We start from the raw sequence: 18035 nt of genomic DNA, 5'->3' as shown, positions 1-18035 counted from the left end.
GCCGGAGAACTCCATGGGAACAGGGAAGCTACTTTATGGCACTCATGAAATCTCGTATGAATCGGACCGTGTTGCTCCTGCAGAGCACCGGGGTGGCTAAGGCAATCGTAATAGTATCGTATCTGTGGAGAATGTGGCGCCCTTGTCGTGTGCAGGAATACCGTTCCTGTTACCGGGATTCCACGTACACCGTCTGGGTTGAGTGGCATATGTTCGAAGGGCGGAAATGATTAGGTTTTACGTATGTCACGCATGTGGGGAGATGTATTGGCACGTGGGTATTTTGGCCTTTGCGCTTTTGCTTTGCAGGAGCGATGTACACAGCATAGCTTTAATGTAGAAAATCTATCTCCAACCACGAACACCACGATCCCAATTCCACCTGAAAAACCTCCTCTCGAAGCGGTAAAACAAACTGGTTAGCCACTGCCTCGAGCCGTGTGAAAGGCTTTGTGTCTCTGTACCAGTCCAGATGGTTAGCTGCAGCATGTACAAAGCTAGAGAAAACTTGCCTTGATGAAGATAGAAACGAGAAGCGCGGCCGCAGCAGCGACGTATGCGGGGATGAAACTGCGAGAATTTATTAGCTACACATATATCGCCCGTCAAGGGCGAAGGGAACTTACATCTTCCGCATGCTAAATACGATCGCTGCGACCGTTTCATCTACAAGGGTCCGAGGGAGCTGCGAAAGGATACCGGAAGAGGTTCCTGATTCGTTAATCACCGGTTAGTGTATGGCCGGCGATTTGATTCTTGAGATTAAAGAAGAGGGGCTGGGGCATACCGCTAATGACTTGTTTTAGCTGCGACTCAGGGATATCGGGTAGAATGACCCGGAGGGCCTTAAGAGCTTCGTTGATGAAAATGGCACCGGAGATCGAGAGTCCAAAGACGATGCCGACGAATTGAGCTGGTCCGGAGGTTAGAGTCCAGGGTAATGTAGTTCTGTGAATAGAGCCTACCTAGCATCATAAATCTATAGGATTACTGTTAGCATGTGGTGGGTAGCAAAAGTGACGGGTTCTACTTACGCGATGGCGTGCGCAGTATCGGCGGGTTGGACGACAGTCTGGATAGTTGCATATCCAGCCTACAAGAACGGCATTAGATCGAATTGACCTCCTTGTCAGATTGCTGAGATTTGTGTACCTGGATAAAGACGCCAGATCCGACAGCTACAAGAATTTCGTAGCCGTATATTTTCGCGGTGCTTGTGGTAGGATCGATGAGGGCTATGGAGCACCATTAGCTGCGGAAAGGCTAGCTCCCAAGCTCTAATCTGCACATACACAGTAACACATTCCCGGCTAAGGCCAGAGCGCCTCCTATCAGATACCAGGGCTGATAATACCCAAGCTTGCTCATCAAATACCCATTAGCCATGATTGCAGCGCTAAGCAAGACAATGAGCGGGAGAAGGCGGACGGCCGCCTCAAGCGCAGTGTCTCCTCTGGTGAACTGAAAGTACACAGGGATATAGTAGATCGGTATGAAGCCCGCCGCATTGCATCCGGCAGCCGCAATGAAAAGGAGATTAGCTTCTATGATCTTGAGCAGATGCGTTGGGAACATTCGCTCAGAGCTCGTAGTGAACCAGGCAAACCGCTGCTGAATGGCAAAGGCGATGAAAAGGACTCCGGTGACGACAAAGAGGGCAATGATCTGCCCGCTGTTCCAGGGGTATAAGGCTCCACCGAAGTTGATGGCCATGAGTAGGCACATGATGGTTCCGATGGACAGCGCAGCGCCCACGATATCGAAGTTCCTTCCCCGTTCGCGAAGACTCACACCCTCCGGCTGAGGGTCGAATGTCGGAAGGAGGAAGAGGTAGACTGGGGAGAAAACGCCACCAATTACTGCGTAACTGGTGTTAGCATGCCTCTCTATTAGTAGACGGAACAGAACGTCGTACTGAGGTTGATATAGAATGCCCATCTCCAGTTGACCTTCTCGAACGCGCTGGATTTAGTTAGCTACAATGACCACTTCGCCGAGGATTCAGTAACCTAGTCCGTACCCGCCAACGACTGGCCCTAGGACCGTCCCAATTCCCCAAACAAATCCGCTGATAGCATGTTAGCTCCATTCTTCTGAGATTTCAGTTCGGGCATCCTTACACTAAGCTTAGATACGCGGGACGTTCCATGTCCGATGTGTTCACCGAGAGAAGGGTCTATGAAATGTGAGAGCCAGCCTCTTGCCAGATGATCTGGTCAATTACATACCAGGATTCCGAAATATATGCCATTACCAGCCATTCCCAGGAACACTCTACCAACGATCATGGCGTTCATATTCGGGGCAGCTCCACATAGCGCGGAAGAAGCGAGGAAGAGCACCACAGATATAATATACAGCCATTTTGCGTTGTACTTTCCGTAGAGCTTTCCCAGGGGTAGCACGGTAACAATGCTACCAGCCATGAACCTGGAATCTGTTAGTTAAGCTCTGAGAAGCCATCCGGAAACAGAGAATGCACTTACCCAACGGAGAGCCAAGGTAGTAGCGGAACGCTCTCAAAGTCATTGACGATTGAAGGCACCAAATCCGCGACGATAGTTCCGTCTAGAGAGTACATGAACATGCTGGAAAGGATAGCCACAACAACGAGGAACCACTGTGATCACCGCCATTAGCGATTGTCAAATTCTCAAAGAGACCACGGTTGTAAACCTACCGAGAAACCGCGGACCTTGCGAGGTGACACGTCTGTGGTTGCATTGTCCTCGTCTTGGCTGCTACTATGCACGTCTGGTTCAGATTCGCTCTGGACTTTCTCTTCATCCACGATGGATGGATGTGCTTCTGTCGATGTCATGGCGAAGAGAACAAGAAGTAGCAGCAATGACTGGCAATTCAAGGAATAGAGGTCGGCGGAGCTGTCAGTGGAGATTAATAGAGATGAAGGAGAAAGTAAGGTCAACACAAACCTGAGCGATACCAAGTCGTGGAGCGAAACACACCTCGGGTTTGTTTGACGGCGGGAATCTTGGAAGGGCGCTGAAGAAGAAAGAGATACGAGACTGAAGATTGTGCTGCCGGTGCTTGGTTCCACAATAAGCTAACAAACGAAGGAGAGGAGTAAAATTGGAACCCAAGGCTCACCCCCGGATCTGCAGCTGACGACTGGTAATGTTGCAACGCACGGAGGCAATGAAGGTGACGGACATGGGTATCTCGGTTTCTAGCAAGGCAGACTTGAGTCTTGGGGCAGTGTTGGTTTAGGGAGCACATGTCGCAACATGGGGGCCTCGGAGGCTGAAGATTCGCTGTGGCAAGGCCGCTTTCGAGGTTTGATTAAGCAAAATATACAATCCCTGCAGAGCTTCCCTACAAGCCAAGGGCTCCACCGACCGGGTCTGTCGTGCACGGGCATGCCGCCGGGCTGCCAAGCCGGCGAAAGCCCGTTTTGGCACGGACAGTCAGCTGCCCCTGACTTCGTCACATCCTTGCTGACAATCGCTCGTAGAGGCCCGAGCGCGGCGGCACCTTGGTGTCTTCAGCTGCCTCCGCTTTGATCGCGCCATGTCCCGGTGGTACTATCCGTTCACGAATCGAAAGTCTGGTGCGAGCAATTCGATTCGGTAAACAGGAAATTCGTCACTGACACATCACGAGGCACGCTAAAGTGAATAAAAATAAAAGTAGCGAATACGGCGGCATTGCTTTGCGTTGCAAATAGGCAGGGGGAGGCGTCGTCGAGATTGCCTTCACGGTCCCAACGGGAGGCTGACGGCGGCCAGCCCCCACCACATGCACGCCCTGATCGCGATCCTCCACAGGCGGCAGGATGCAACCGATGCACAACATTTTGTCTCCGATGCACCAGCCACATCCCCAGCATCCCCGTTCTGAACGGTCTATCCCTTCCCCTGGCAAAATGGGCCCTATGGTTATCGATAAGAGCCAACCAATAGAATCAATAGGATCAAGGCTTCGTGATCATACGCTTGCTTTTAATTTTAGTGTTCGTGCACGGTCCAACTCTTGACCAGGGGTAGAGCTTACATTTTTACTGTAATCTTACCGTTATTTTCGGAGGCCTCCCACTTTATCTCGACGTCACACGTAGTGTGCAGGAACTTCATTCACATCGGCGTTCCCTAATTTTAGGACCAAGTTTTGCACTAGGATCGCACAGCAAAGTATATTCATTCTACCGAATTGGGAGTACCAAAGAAATCCAATAGGAATTGTCATAAGCCCTTCTAGGTACACCCAACTCAAATTTCCCGCTTAGTGAAATACATGTCGATCCCGGTCTGCTTCGTAAACCAATGACCCAAAACTTCCCACTCTCGGTCCGGATTGGCAAGCCGGAAATCATACATGCGCATCAGCTCGGGAATAAACTTTACGATTTCCATCATGGAGATGTTCCTGCCAATGCAGACACGAGGACCAGCTCCGAACTATTGCGACAGCGCAGTCAGCTCTGAACTCCTAATACCGTGGTAGAAACACTTACAGCCATGTTACATCTCTTCATCTCCCTGACTCGCTCTTCGCTGTCGAACCACCTCTCTGGACGGAATTCCTCGGCGTCCTCGCCATACACTTGTTTATTTGCATGCATAACCCAGGAGTTGATCCCAACAATGGTTCCCGCTGGAATAAACGTTCCAGCAATGGTCACTCCTCCCTCTGGCACTTCTCGCTCGAGCACGAAGCCCGTGGCGGCGTGTGCGCGGAGGGCCTCGGTGAGAACAGCATTCAGATACTCCAGTTTTGCACCCTCAACATATCGTACAGGATTGGAGAGTGCACCAGAGGCAAACGCGTCGTCTATCTCCTTTTGGAGCTTGGTATAGACGTTCGGATGGCGGCAGAGGAAGTACAAGATGGCTCGAAGGCCAATGGCGGTGCTGTCGGACCCGGCAATTAGGTTCGTTGTTGTGAGTGCGATGATCTCACTGAAACTAAGCTTGGAATCGTCTTTCTCGGAGACCTCGAGAAGGCGAGCCAAGATATCACGGCGAACCTCAGTCTGCTCGCCATTGATGCGTTTGTTGATCATCTTGATCGCAAACTGGAGATTTTGTCAGCCAGCAGCAAGTTACAGCGGGATGTCAGGGTAAACACTCACATTCTGGACCTCGTTGCTGGTCTCTAAAAAGGGCACGAAACGATGAAACAGCGGGTTCCCAAGCAAAAACTTATGGAGCCACGGCGCTTGGCCAACAATCGACAGATACCTCAGTAGGCCATCAATCGTAGCAATGCTGTTCCCGACATCCGTACCGGTTTCCAAGAAACCGAGCTGTTCAGAGAAATTGATTTCTCCTAGAGCGTCAAACGCAAAATACTGGACCCATGAGCCGATGTCAAATGGCTTTTTGCCGCCTTCGGACACCTCATCAATACGCTTCAGGAAAAGCTGAATGACATTTTGGACATATGGCTCAAGGTCTGCAAGCGTTGTCATAGAATATGCATTCACGCTAGAGCGCTTGAGATGAGCATGGTACTTCTCAGACCGCGTGGTAAAGAGGTTAGCCAGTGTCTTTCCTTTGTACACTGCCTCAACAATAGGATAGAAGGCGGTCTGGCAAACTGGTAAGCGCTTCTATCCGGAATTCTCTCCGACACCTCACAGACGAACCTTCAGGTATATTGATTTGAATCCGTAGATGACGGACATTGCTGAAGGATCATCGACTGAGATCATATTGGGGCCAATCCTGACGAGGGGACCATATTTTTTGTGCAAGGCAATGTTCTGCTGTGGCATATCTTCTTGCCATGCTGCCTTGATCTTCCATAGATTGCTAATACTAGCAAGAAAAGGTCCTGGGATGTGGGAAAGGCCTGTGCAATAGCGCGTGTAAACCAAGTAGAAAATGGGAAGGGTAAACCAGATGTGAAATGGAGAAAGGATCGGGACAACGATATCCTTGACACGAATCGCAAGGGCAGAAGCAGGCAGAGTGGAGTTGGACTTTAGAAAGGACGCGAAGTGGAGTGGGGGGATGGTAGCGCTTGCCATTTTTTCGGCACAAATCTCTCGAAATTGAGAGAGTGTTAAGGAAGATGAAAGAAGGGCTGACAGAAAAGCCGAAAGCGTAGAAATCAGCGATGCTTATATTGTACATTCAGAAATGGCATTCTGAGCACAGAGACGTATCTCTCCAGGAGTGAGTTGGATGTGCGCCACAAAGCACCCCATTACACCTGTCGGACCGACTAACAGAGGGACCTGAGGATTCTTACACGAGTGCACAGACAGCTGAGCGCAGGCCACGCGGACATCCCGTATAAAATGCATGCATAGGCAGAATCTGAGAACCAGTTGGATTTCGGACCCGGTTCCACTAAACAGAGCTCAAAGCGCTTCGGATGCTTGGCAGGGACTTGTGGGCGAAGCCTTCTGCAGCTGAGATTATTTAATTTGGCGCACATGGAATATTGTCTGTGGTGCATAGGGAGTGAGGCTTTTTTTGGGGGGTATTTTTATTGTCGATATTATGGATTCGGTGATACAGGTCCGAATATCCTGCAGGGATTACGAGAGCGGCTGAGGGTGGACTGGGAACTGTGCAGGCGGGCATTGGTACGGCTGGATCCATGCAAGTTTTGCCGGACTTTATTGCACCAGAACGTGGCACAGTCTAGGTCGTGCATCGAGGATGTTTAGTGCGCTCACTGTGCCTGTTGCTGTCAGTTGTTGTGTCATGACTTGACTACCGGAATGTATGATTTCAAAGCATAGCTTGCAGCAGCCGGGACTCTGGTGAGTCCCCTGAGGTTTAAAACGCGTTCCTCTGTCAATAACATCGAAGTCTTTTTACCTCACTCACCCAACCTCACTCATCCAGCCTCACTCATCCAACCTCACTTATCCAAGTTCACGGGAACCGCCATAGTAGAATGAGCACGAATATCCAGAACACCGGCGATGTCGTCGAAAAGTACGACGATCCCTTCAGGAAGACATGCCTCGTCCCTTATGTCGACCCAGCTACAGCCCCTCCTACAGTCCAGGAGAAGCTGAAGGTGCTGCCCTTCCGCCGTAACATCTTCTACCTCCTCGGTCACTCCCACGGTCTTTTCCCGCACCTTGTCGGAGTTATTGGTGGCTGCTTTGACGGCAAAACGCGTAAAATCCCCCTTCTCGACTGGCAACTGATTGTTCTCCGCACTGCCACGACTCTCGGAGCGAAGTACGAGTACGACGTCAACTTGCCTGTGGCAGAAGTATACGATATGCCTCAGGAGAAGATCGATGCGATGGGGTGTAGTGCCGAGGACGTTCGCAGCGGCAAAGGCCCGTGGACTGAGAGGGATAGGCTCATTCTCCGCATTGTGGACGAGCAGCTGGCAACCTATACGAATGAGCCGCAGACGATCAAAGACGCGCTGGATGTATTGAGCACTGAGGACTTGGTGGAGATTTTGATCATTCTGGGGACTTATGCTCTGATTGCGAGGGTCATCAATGGCTTGAAGATTGACGATGACCCACCAATTCCTGGCTTGAAGGATCTGCTGAAGAAGGCGGTGACTTCGAAATAGTGCTCTAGTTGGCCTTAGGACGATTCTCTCATGTGCTGATTCTGTGCTTTTTTTTGAAATTGATGTCTAGTGTAGAATGGTGAATGGAGGCAAAAGCTACTACAGAATGTCAATCGGAGGCAGAGTACTATCAGAGCTTCTTGTTGCTTGTCGCTATCTACTGTTGTCTACTATTAGCTACTGTTGCCTTCTCTGCTACTTATGGTAGCCTAGCGAAGAGAAATCTATATAGTCAGTCCTTACCTGTCGGAAGATCAATCAGCTCATGAGGCGTTCGGCGACGCTGACGATGTTACGCGAGAACATGCTTGGCATTAGAGTCTGTCACCTGTTTACATAGCGATTTTGTAACGCGATCGATGCGTGATCATAGCATTGGGGCATATCTGCCCACACGCACCCGGTCGCTCATGATTAACATCAACCTTCTACTTTTCTATAACTAATTCACATGCAATCGTTTGACATGACCTCCGGTTTTAGACGAAGCACTCAATTCAATCTCCTTCCTATGAACCTTGTAACCTCTCAATTCCGAACCCAAAATAACCTATTTGATTAAATGCCTGCTTGGAGAAATCTTTGGTGTTGCTCTGAAGTACCTGTATGTGCTGTAAGAAAAGATTGGGTTCAATTGAAAATTTTATTAAAGCGATTGAGTAACGATGACTAATACGCCAACAGTATCGTGCGCTTAACCTAGCCCCTTTCTCCTCTCTGTTGACAACCTAAATCTTCCCTCAACAACTCTGCTAACAATGTCCCAAATGCCGACAGCCTGCTATCTACGTATGCATCTACTCGAACACGATGATTTGTTTCCTTTGACCCAGCTTGCCCTGCTGTGCTCGCTTCACAGCCTCCTGCAGCCTGTGCTTGCTGCCTTCCTTGTCAGCCGTATCCCACGATATCCTCTCCAGCCCAAGACTAGGCAAGACCAAATCTCCAGCATTGTAAAGAGAGATGAACCAGTTGAACAAGTCAGTTTGCTCTTCTGCCGACCGTAACGCGACTTGAGCCGAGCCTCGAAAGGCTTTTAGGGTAAGTTGACGACCAAAGAGGTCGTTCGCATCCAACTGGATCTGCCCAGCAGGCCCTCCGAGGAATCCGAGTTGGACAAAGGTGCCTCCCGGTGATAGAGCCTTGATCAGTCCACGGCCTGAAGCGCCGAAAACCGAGTCGAGTGCAAGCATGATGCGCTTCGATTTGATCGCCGTATGGCCCTGCAGCTGGCTCTCTAGCACAACAATGTCCGTGCCCAGTTGAAAAAGTGATTGCTTTACAGCATCAACTTCAGCAGATGGTCGGTCTCGAATGACTCCAATGGTATGAATTCCTCGACGGCGAGCGAATTGCACAACCATCTGCGCAACAGCCGAAGTCGCCGCGTTTTGGATGATCCAGTCTCCGGGCTTTAGACTGTACATGTCTTCGACAAGGCAGAAAGCGGTAGTAATGGTAGTTCTGGTTATGGCTGCAACAGCAACGTCGGTAGGGCGAGAAATTTTCTGCAGCCATTGGACGTCGACCACAGCCTGAGTCCTCCAGGTGCCAATGCCGAATTTGCTCGGAATGACTAGATCTCCGGGAGCGACTTCAGTTACGGCCTCTCCGCAATTGACGACTTCACCGACACCATCATATCCGGGAATCGCTTCGCCGCCGTGATGATGTTGCGGCCTCACTGGATACAGGTCCGCGAGAACCAGCACATCAAGTGGGTTGATGGGAGCGGCGTGAAGTCTGACAAGGACTTCTTTGGGACCCAATGCCGGGATTTCAACGACGTGGAAATTTAGAAGAGCTGGTTCGGCACTGTTACCGTGCTTGGGTGCTTTGGTGAGGACTTGAGCCATGTTGATATTTGGCAGAATTTTGTGTTGTCTGTGTTTAGGAGAGGTGGGGTCGGGTGTAGTGTGCTGAAAGAGCAAAGCAGGGCAGAGCAGAAATCAAGAGCTAGGGATATGGTTCGACTCGTTGATTACCAATTCGAGCTGCTCAGGCGTTTGTTTGGGCCTATACGAAGAGAATCCGGAGAGGGCCTGGCCCGGTAATCCATTGGTGGACATTCGATATTAACTGCGGCCTCCAATTTCCCTTCAATGGCATGCAGCTTGGTTACGTATAGGCAAGTAAAGGCGAGTTTCGAGAAATTGTACCTCGTAGCCGCCCAGCTTATGCGGCTGAATAAATTACGACAATGTTTCGGATTATTCCATACGAGAAGTATTCGCGCCACAATATACCCGCTCACTTTCGTTGTACGAAACGGTGGCCCCCAAGCCAAGAAACCAACAGCCGCCACGCGCCTCGTAGAGGTCACGGCAATGGACCATACTCTTGGGACTCATCACTCTACGAACTGCTAACATAGCGATCACTTGTGGACATCCGACCCCGTCACCCTGGCCCCCACGTGCACTTCATTCGATGCGTACTTGACTTGGAATACCCCCTTGTCAGTCACCGTTTACCTCAACGAGAGGTCGATATTGCCACAGACCCCGTATTCCTGTCCGCTTGAGCACTCAAGAACAATGAAGCTGTGCTTTCTAGCCTGTCTCGGTATCCTGTCCGAGTGGGGCTAGTCTAGGTTAACGTACGGGTCGCAAATAGCTTTGCCATATCCTCCCTCTCGTGATTGCGCTCTGCCGGATAGGTTTCCAGCTTGCTGCGCCTCCGGCAGAGTATCAGCATTCCTTGGGGCTCACCGCCAGGTGATCCTACCTTGGATTTGCGCATTATGGTGTATAGCATCGTCGGAATTGAGCGATAGAGTCAGCAGTTGTAGCATATCGTCAGTCTTCCGCCATGGACACACGGAAGCAAACTCTCCTGATAAACCGAGGCCCCAAGTTGCCACTGAACGGATATCTTTCTCCTAGCACGTACGAATCCAACAAGGTTTGGACCAGGCAGCTTCACGTAAACGGCAGCCCAACTGGCAATACTCCTAGGAGCCTTGCTGCTCCAACACTTTTGCTGACCACTAAGAGTTCGTCGTAATAACTCAGCTCTACTTGCGGCCAAACAGGGAGGTCCGCACAGATGACTGCGCCTCCGCTGGCAAGAGCATTGCGTGCCCTCTTTGATGTACATATATGGACATGGTTCGTAACATATATTCCGTATTCCTCCTCTCTTTCACGGCAAACGGCCTCCATCTCTCCAGGGACTATCAGCCTGTCTTTGCTCAAACTCCCACAGCGGCCTGCCTTAGCCCACTTGGTGCATCGTGTCGACTTTTTCACTCGTTCAATTTCTTTGGACCACTCAACCGCACTTCACTCTCTTCGATCCTTTTTCTCATACAGTGCAGGTCCAGACTATGGACATATTCATGAAGCCGGACTTTTTGAGGGGTCGTAAATTCCTCGTCGAGTTCGATACTATATTCCCCATTAAGAATATTCAGGTTGTTGGATTTCCCCAACCAGAGAATGAAGATACCCCAAACCCAACCGGTTTGGTTCACTCCTTGATCGAGCAACAAGCAAATGTGAACCCGGATGCTATCGCCCTCCAGTTTGAGGGTCACCATAAAATGACATACCAGCAACTGAACGAAACCACGAATGCTGTGGCGAGGCAGCTAGTCTGTGGCCGTGGGACTTTTGTTCCCATTGCTGCCCAGAGGTCGCTTAACCTCGTGGTAGCTCTCTTAGCTGTATTGAAAGCGGGCGCAGCTTATGTCCTCCTGTCTCCGGATGCCCCCAACGAAAGAAATCAGTTCATCGTTGAGGACCTTCGTTCTTCGTTTGTCATCACTGATGAGAGCACTCACGGACGATTCCCCGGAGTCACTGAAGCCCGCATTGAGGACTTGGTTGCCGAGTCCCAGCGCATGGAAGATAGATATCGAAGCAACCTCAACATCTACCAAGCGTCCAGCGACTATGCTTACGTCGTGTACACCTCTGGAACTACAGGCAATCCGAAGGGTGTCCTACTTTCCCACCGTGCCGCACACTGCGGGCTTCTCGCACTGCCAACACCCGAACCTTCCCACCCATTGCGGCTGTTATTGTGTCACTCTCCGAATTTCAGCGCTGCTCAACGCACCATCCTAGGGACTCTCTCGCGTGGTGGCACTCTTTGCTTAGCCAGCAAGGAAAATCTCACCCTCCATCTCCACGACACGATCACGCAGATGGCTGTTTCCACACTAGAGATTACGCCTAGCATGCTAAAATTCATTGAGCCTTCTGCGATACCCGCGGCCGTCCAAAAAATAGTACTCGGAGGTGAAATGGTCAACCCCGCGCTAGTTGAGATGTGGGCTGAGAGTGTGGAACTGGTCAGCGCATATGGACTCAGTGAATGCACCCAGGTATGCTTGAGTGATGTATCGGCGCACAATTGAGAAAAGGCACTAATCCGTTTGGTGCAGTTGAATATGAGACACCAGCTAAGGCTAGGTCATAGTCCCCATCTTATTGGCAAGCCAACAGATAGTAAGAATCCTTCAGCCTCGACACCAATCTCATTCCACTCTTTCGGGTTGTATATTCTGTCACGGTGGTCCTGTGCGTAAGTACACTAACTTTCTCACAGCTACGACCGCTTACGTCCTCACTCCAAATGAAACGGCCCCAGTGCCGCCTGGTGTTCCTGGCGAACTTTGTCTAGGAGGACCCCAGCTCGCGGACGGGTATCTAAATCTCCCTGAAAGAACTCGAGAAGTATTCATTCCAAACCCGTTTAGCCCAGGGAAACTCTATCGAACCGGCGACATGGTNATCGCACATGAAGATGACACAATTGAGATAATTGGACGGATCGATCAGCAGGCCAAGATCGATGGCCAGCGTGTCGAACCCAATGAATCAAACTCGATCCTCCAAGTCTGTCCTGGAGTGCTCATGTCGTCCGTAGTGTCCGCCACCGTCTTAAATCGTAGGGCTCTCGTGGCACTGATTGTGCCGGAGGAAAATGTGGAGTGGACGTCCTTGGTTCGTGAGCTCAGGGACAGGCTGCAGAGAAAGTTGCCCTCGTATGCCATTCCAGCTTACTGGGTTCGGCGTCACGAGCTGCCATTCAATGTCAGCGGCAAAGTCGACATTGCGGTTTTGGTTAAAGAGGTGGAGGGTCTGGGCGAAGACGTCCTGATCTCTAGATTGAACGCCCCACCCATATCCCCACCGGCCACTCCCCCCATGGCCGGTACAACGGACTGGTTTGAAACTCAGATAGCTGAGGTCACCGCCAGTATACTCTCAATATCTCTTGGGGCGGTCGACCTCGAATCATCATTCCAAGAACTTGGTGGCACATCTCTCGACGCAATCGTCGCGGCCTCGAGGCTTAGGAAAGTAAATATTCACATCTCGGTCCCGGACATCCTGCAGTCAAGCACTCTGAGGGAGATGGCCTTGCGACGCACGCATTCTGCGATGGCAGACGCCGGGCCCCCAGCGCCTTTCTCTTTGCTCCCGAAAACCTCCGAGCTGAACCTAACTGGCCTTGAAGACGCATATCCAGTGACGCCTCTTCAGGAAGGCATTGTTGCAGACTATTTGCTGGGCAACGCCAATTACATATACCAACGTGTATACCAAATCCGAGCAGGGGTGACGCCATCGCAAATACGATCAGCTCTGGAACTTGTCGTTGCTCGTAACAGCATATTCCGCACAAACTTTATTCCATGGAAGCGTACCTTTTTGCAAACCGTTAAACCGTCGGTCTCACTTCCTTGGAAAGTCCTGAGCGATTTGAGCCTTGAATCATACAGAAAGGAATCGGCTAATGAAGAAATGTCTCTTGATGAGCCACTAGTACGCGCAGCTGTGCTTAAAGACGATTTGCTCGTCCTTGATATGCACCATGCGCTCTTCGACCATTGGTCCAGCCAATTCATTTTCACCGACGCAGTATCGATTCTTCACGGCCGCGAACCGGTCTATAGGTTGCCATTTAGTACTTATGTTGCGTATCAGCAGAGACAACACGACGCCAGCGCTCGGGACTTCTGGAGAGGCTATCTTGACGCCGCCACACCGTCCGTATTAGACATTCCGGTCTCTGCCGAACGGTCGCTTCCTCTGGCAATTGTCTCTCCACTCAAAGCATCACTACCAGCATTCTGTAGCGCCCACGGTACCACCCTTGGAACCGTTCTCCATGCCGCCTGGGGACTCACACTCTATACACAGCTGAACTCATCCGACGTCTTATTCCTAACCGGCTTTTCTGGTAGGGATGCAGATATCGAGGGTATACTCACGCTCAACGGTCCCACGCTCTGTACCGTTCCTATGCGAATTCATATCGATGGCAACACCTCCATGCTTACCTTCACCAAAGCAGTCCAGACCAATTTATGGATGCTGTCCAGATATGCTCACTCGGGCCTCCGCAATGCGTTAGCTGATGGTGGGCTTAGAGCAGATGCCTTCAACACTATGGTCAATGTTCTAGTCAGCAGACAGGCATTTCCGGAGGACTCGCCACTTGTACCGATCGTAACACACGAGGACAATTTCACCCAGTAAGTGCTAACCTAATTATCTGCGGCTACGGGAGTTTTACGGTTTTTGCCATATTCTCACTACGCTTCCAAGCACGAGGTCCAGCCTTATCGCTTTGTGAAATTCCCAGTGCTGACAGGTCGTGCTAGATACCCTACAATTGAGATAGACGAGCATGATCCAACATATGTAAAATTACTTGTCCAGTCTTCCATGGATTCTAAAGCTGCCCAGTCTCTGCTCGATTGCTTTGTCAATATTCTAGATTTTATGGTCGCGCATCCGGATGAGCTTGTCAATGAACTCATATCGAAGCAAACGCTACATTCTCACGCTTCTCAAGAGGGCACAACGTCCATCGACTCTGTAGGGCCGCGTTTTGGGCTGGCACATGCAGCTTTTGAAAAAATTGCTGAAGCCAATCCGTCAAAGATCGCAATTCAGTCTAGTAATGGTTTAGCTCTTCCGTACGGGGATCTCAACGCAAAAGCAAACAGCTTTGCTAATTGGCTGGCCCAACATGGCGTCCGGCCTGGCGAGATGATTCCACTTTACATGGAAAAGTCGCCCATGACCCTGGTCGCCATCCTTGGCATTCTGAAGGCTGGCGCCTCATTCACTCCTCTTGATCCGCATAACCCGCACGACAGAAATACTTTCATTATGGAAGACGTGGGAGCATCCCGAGTAGTGACCGATGAAAAGCATCATGGAGCCGCACTTGCTTTTGGCACTGACACTATCATCCCGGAACAAATGGACCTCGAATCCAACGCAGACCAGCCTCCCGTTGTACCAGAGTTGACGCCAGATAGTGTGATCTACGCCATTTACACTTCTGGCTCTACCGGCCTGCCCAAGGGCGTGCTGGTAACACATTCAGCAGTGACCGCGTCCACCGAGGGCATGATAGAGGCGACCGGCGTGACCTCGGAATGGAATGCGCTTTGGGTATTAAACTACGTTTTCGACGCCTCTTACTACGATGTCTTCACGATCTTTACCGTTGGAGGCACCTTGTGCCTTGCTCCCCAGGATGAAATGCTGTCTGATTTGGCGGGATACATCAATAACATGGGGATCCAGCAAGTTATGCTTACACCAACCATCACGAAGCTTATCAGAGAAGGGCCTTCACAAGTCCCTGGTCTGAAAGTGCTCAATGTCTGCGGAGAAAGAATTGGCCTCGATATCTTGGAGTGGGCAAAGACCGTCGACGTGTACAATGGGTAAGAGCTTATCGTGTTTGGATCACCTATGCCATCGCTGACTAGCCCATAGTTATGGCCCTACTGAAGCAACGATCCTTATGACCGTCTCAAAGGTTGAGCCAGACACAAGTCTGAATAGTATCGGATTCCCGTTGAAGCATGCTAGTGCAGTGATACTTCCGCCAGACGGAGGGAGTGTTGAGCCTGTCGCCCACGGACACATCGGTGAATTATGTGTCCGTGGACCACATCTTGCCAAAGGCTACCTTAATCGACCTGAGCAAACCAGTGCGGTCTTCATACACGACAAAGACGGCGAGCTGCTGTACCGCACTGGAGATCTTGCCCGTTGGAGTGATGATGGTTCTCTTGAGTATGTGCAGCTCTCCTTATGTTGTAGCAATGCATTTACTTATAATTGTAGATGCCTTGGCAGAAAAGACTACCAGGTCAAACTCAACGGCTTCCGAATTGAGCTTGGCGAGATCGAAAATGCCATCCTTTATACCGGCAATGCAGAAGCTTGTGTAGTCTCTGTCGCAGAAGTACAGGGGAAGCGTCAGCTGGTCGCATTTTGCATCTTCAAGGGTGATCATCAACCCGGCGTCGGCGGTCCTCTGCCTCCTGCAGACAAGCTCGAAAGGGTATTAGAGCTCATGCCAAAGCTGACTACCATTTCCCACTACATGATGCCTGCTCTATTCTTGCCGTTCGGTAGCTTCCCGACAATGCCGTCAGGTAAAGTCAATCGGAAAGAACTCGTAGCTCTGGTCGAACGCATGCAGAAGTCGGAGATAGCACGGTATATCCCCTTGGAAGAACCTTCAGAAGCTTTCCAGCCAGTTTTCACAGAGGAGGAGCGTATCATGCAAAAGGCCTGGTCCATGGTCCTTGGCGAAGACGAGGAGAGCATTGGAGCTACCTCGGCGTTCCTCAGTCTTGGAGGAGATTCTATTTCAGCCATAAATGTCGTCGCTGCATGCCGAAAGCTTTCCTATACTATTACGGTGGCCAATATTCTCTCAAGCCCAACACTAGCCGAGCAAGCAAAACACCTTAAAGCCGTAGGACGGAAAGAGCCCGTGGGGGAAATACGATACCAAATCCCTCAGTCAGTACTATCTGCGTTGGGTAATTCAGGGATGAACGTCGATCGGGAGATTGAGGACATTTACCCTTGCGGGCCGGGCCAGATCGAATTCCTCACCCAGGGTCACACAAACCACCAATTCTGGAACCTGACAGCTTGCCGTGAGCTGCCTGTGGACTTTGATCTGAACCACTGGCTCGAGACAACCAAGGCCCTTACGGCTCGAAATCAAAACCTACGTACGATGTATTTCCAAGCGGACAGCAATGACCCTAGCTCCTGGTTGCAAGTGAGTTTTACATGTCCTAGCTTTCTACCTAATCAAGCGTTAACAGTATTAATGACAGATTGTGTTGAAAGACGCGGTCCTCAACTGGGAACAGATCTTTTACACCACCGAGGCAGAAAAGGTTCGCTACATGGAAGAGCTACGCGACAGTCTGTTCAAGTTTGTCAAACCCAATATCCAGTACAGACTTCTCCAGTCTTTGTTAGATGGGTCGCGAACGCTTTGCATCAAAGTCGACCATGGCAGCTACGACGGGACTTTACTCCGAATCTTCGACGAGCAATTCATCGCCCTTGCACGCGGTGACTCCGGCCTTCCCCCAGTACACTCATTCAAACAGTTTATTGACTGGACATATCGCTCCGACCGGAACGCCGCGTTGAAGTACTGGACTACATCTCTCGCCGAGTACGCCCCAACGCACAATCTCCCTCTGCAACCCGTGACGGACCGGTTAAAGTTCGCCAAGGTCAGCTCCAACGTCGACGCCACTGCAACGCAATTCGGCGTCACCGCTTCTACCGTCTTCCAAGCAGCATACTCTCTCTTTGCCGCACACTTGTGTGGCACCACCGACGTCGTCGTTGATAACCTCATAACAGGCCGCAATGCCGACGTCGAGAACCCGCAACTCCTCAACGGCACCTGCGCCAACTTTCTGCCGTTCCGGTCGCAGTTGCGGGACTCCGACTCTGTGGCATGGTTCCTGAAGGATACGCAGGCAACCTTTTGGGACACGACCGAGCATGGCACCGTCGGTCTCCACGATATCTACGCCGCCCTCGACAAAGACCGGCAGGTGTACTCGTCAAAGATGCTGTAAGTCTCCCTCGATCTTTCCTCTTGCATGTAGTGTTCTAACCTCGATATTTGTATCAGGTACTGCTTCCAACCCTTCGAGCCGGCGCCCCAATCCGCACAGCAAAACCACATGCGCTGGATCGTCATGGCGCAGAGCAAACTCTTCATGACGATCAACTACGCTATCATGGTCGAAGTGCAGAAGACGTTACCGGGCTATCGCTTCAAGCTGCAGTATGATAGCCGCGCGTTGACGACTGACCAAGCAGACATGGCGCTCGAGCTCTTCGATGCGATCTTGGAGACTATGGGAGGCGCAAAAGGAGGTAAAGTGCGGGATTTGATGGCTTTGCCTTCGAGCCTGGATGGGATGTGGAGGTTATGACTTAGGGAAGGGCTGTTGATAGATGAGGTTGTAAAAGTTGGTGTGATGATCGCTTTGGCCTTTTGCGTTGGTGTGGTCACTTTAGATTTTAGTTTTGCACTTGCCTATTGCGTCATTTTGCTTTGTATGCTTGCTTGCGTTCTTAGCTTGCGTAGATATTGTGTCTTTAGCTGCCTAAATTACTGCTTATAGAGTGTCCTCTGAGCTTCTTTCTATATATACTGGATACAGTCTAAAAGGCCTTCTATACCTTTTTATTACCTTTCTAGCCTTA

General features: G+C 50.7%; 5 protein-coding genes across 5 annotated transcripts; 2 read left to right on the top strand and 3 right to left on the bottom strand.

Moving 5' to 3' along the window:
- Window positions 1-262: 262 nt before the first annotated feature.
- K441DRAFT_652961 (MFS general substrate transporter) lies at window positions 263-3253 on the bottom strand. Its single transcript, XM_067647446.1, has 15 exons — window positions 2934-3253; window positions 2681-2882; window positions 2487-2620; window positions 2229-2430; window positions 2121-2176; window positions 2021-2068; window positions 1916-1962; window positions 1293-1859; window positions 1153-1235; window positions 1035-1093; window positions 966-979; window positions 788-913; window positions 627-711; window positions 513-570; window positions 263-458 (listed from the first exon to the last, which is right to left on the bottom strand). The coding sequence occupies exons 2-15, from the start codon at window positions 2819-2821 to the stop codon at window positions 420-422; spliced, it is 1659 nt and encodes a 552-aa protein (XP_067508929.1). The 5' UTR covers window positions 2822-2882; window positions 2934-3253; the 3' UTR covers window positions 263-419.
- Window positions 3254-4226: 973 nt separating this feature from the next.
- On the bottom strand, window positions 4227-5989 carry K441DRAFT_539724 (pisatin demethylase; the record flags this gene model as incomplete). The annotated part of the gene is made up of 4 exons (XM_067642568.1): window positions 4227-4415; window positions 4466-5032; window positions 5090-5548; window positions 5606-5989. The coding sequence occupies 4 exons, from the start codon at window positions 5987-5989 to the stop codon at window positions 4227-4229; spliced, it is 1599 nt and encodes a 532-aa protein (XP_067508928.1).
- K441DRAFT_684344 (uncharacterized protein) lies at window positions 5973-7515 on the top strand (the record flags this gene model as incomplete). Its single annotated transcript, XM_067651769.1, has 2 exons — window positions 5973-5975; window positions 6889-7515. The coding sequence occupies 2 exons, from the start codon at window positions 5973-5975 to the stop codon at window positions 7513-7515; spliced, it is 630 nt and encodes a 209-aa protein (XP_067508927.1).
- A 797-nt stretch (window positions 7516-8312) lies between these two features.
- K441DRAFT_464537 (GroES-like protein) lies at window positions 8313-9281 on the bottom strand (the record flags this gene model as incomplete). Its single annotated transcript, XM_067641805.1, has 1 exon — window positions 8313-9281. A coding segment is annotated over one exon (969 nt), but the record flags the coding sequence as incomplete, so codon positions are not given.
- Window positions 9282-10843: 1562 nt separating this feature from the next.
- nps8 (nonribosomal peptide synthetase) lies at window positions 10844-17761 on the top strand (the record flags this gene model as incomplete). The annotated part of the gene is made up of 8 exons (XM_067650674.1): window positions 10844-11845; window positions 11906-11969; window positions 12070-14005; window positions 14135-15214; window positions 15267-15569; window positions 15621-16575; window positions 16634-17394; window positions 17455-17761. 8 exons carry the CDS (start codon window positions 10844-10846, stop codon window positions 17759-17761), a joined length of 6408 nt encoding a protein of 2135 aa, XP_067508925.1.
- Window positions 17762-18035: the final 274 nt, after the last annotated feature.

This window comes from Cenococcum geophilum, assembly GCF_001692895.1.
Source record: "Cenococcum geophilum 1.58 unplaced genomic scaffold K441scaffold_4, whole genome shotgun sequence".
Lineage (NCBI taxonomy): Eukaryota > Fungi > Ascomycota > Dothideomycetes > Gloniales > Gloniaceae > Cenococcum > Cenococcum geophilum.
Note: the sequence above shows the minus strand (reverse complement) of the source record. Positions and strands in the feature narration are given on the sequence as shown.

What these genes read in the sequence shown, in the direction of transcription:
- K441DRAFT_652961 (XM_067647446.1), bottom strand. Translation starts at nt 2,821, where the DNA reads ATGACATCGACAGAAGCACATCCATCCATCGTGGATGAAGAGAAAGTC. An exon ending in CTAGGGCCAGTCGTTGGCGG is followed by an intron (nt 1,963 to 2,020) that starts GTACGGACTAGG and finishes AACTAAATCCAG; the next exon opens with CGCGTTCGAGAAGGTCAACT. An exon ending in GGCATTCTATATCAACCTCA is followed by an intron (nt 1,860 to 1,915) that starts GTACGACGTTCT and finishes CCAGTTACGCAG; the next exon opens with TAATTGGTGGCGTTTTCTCC.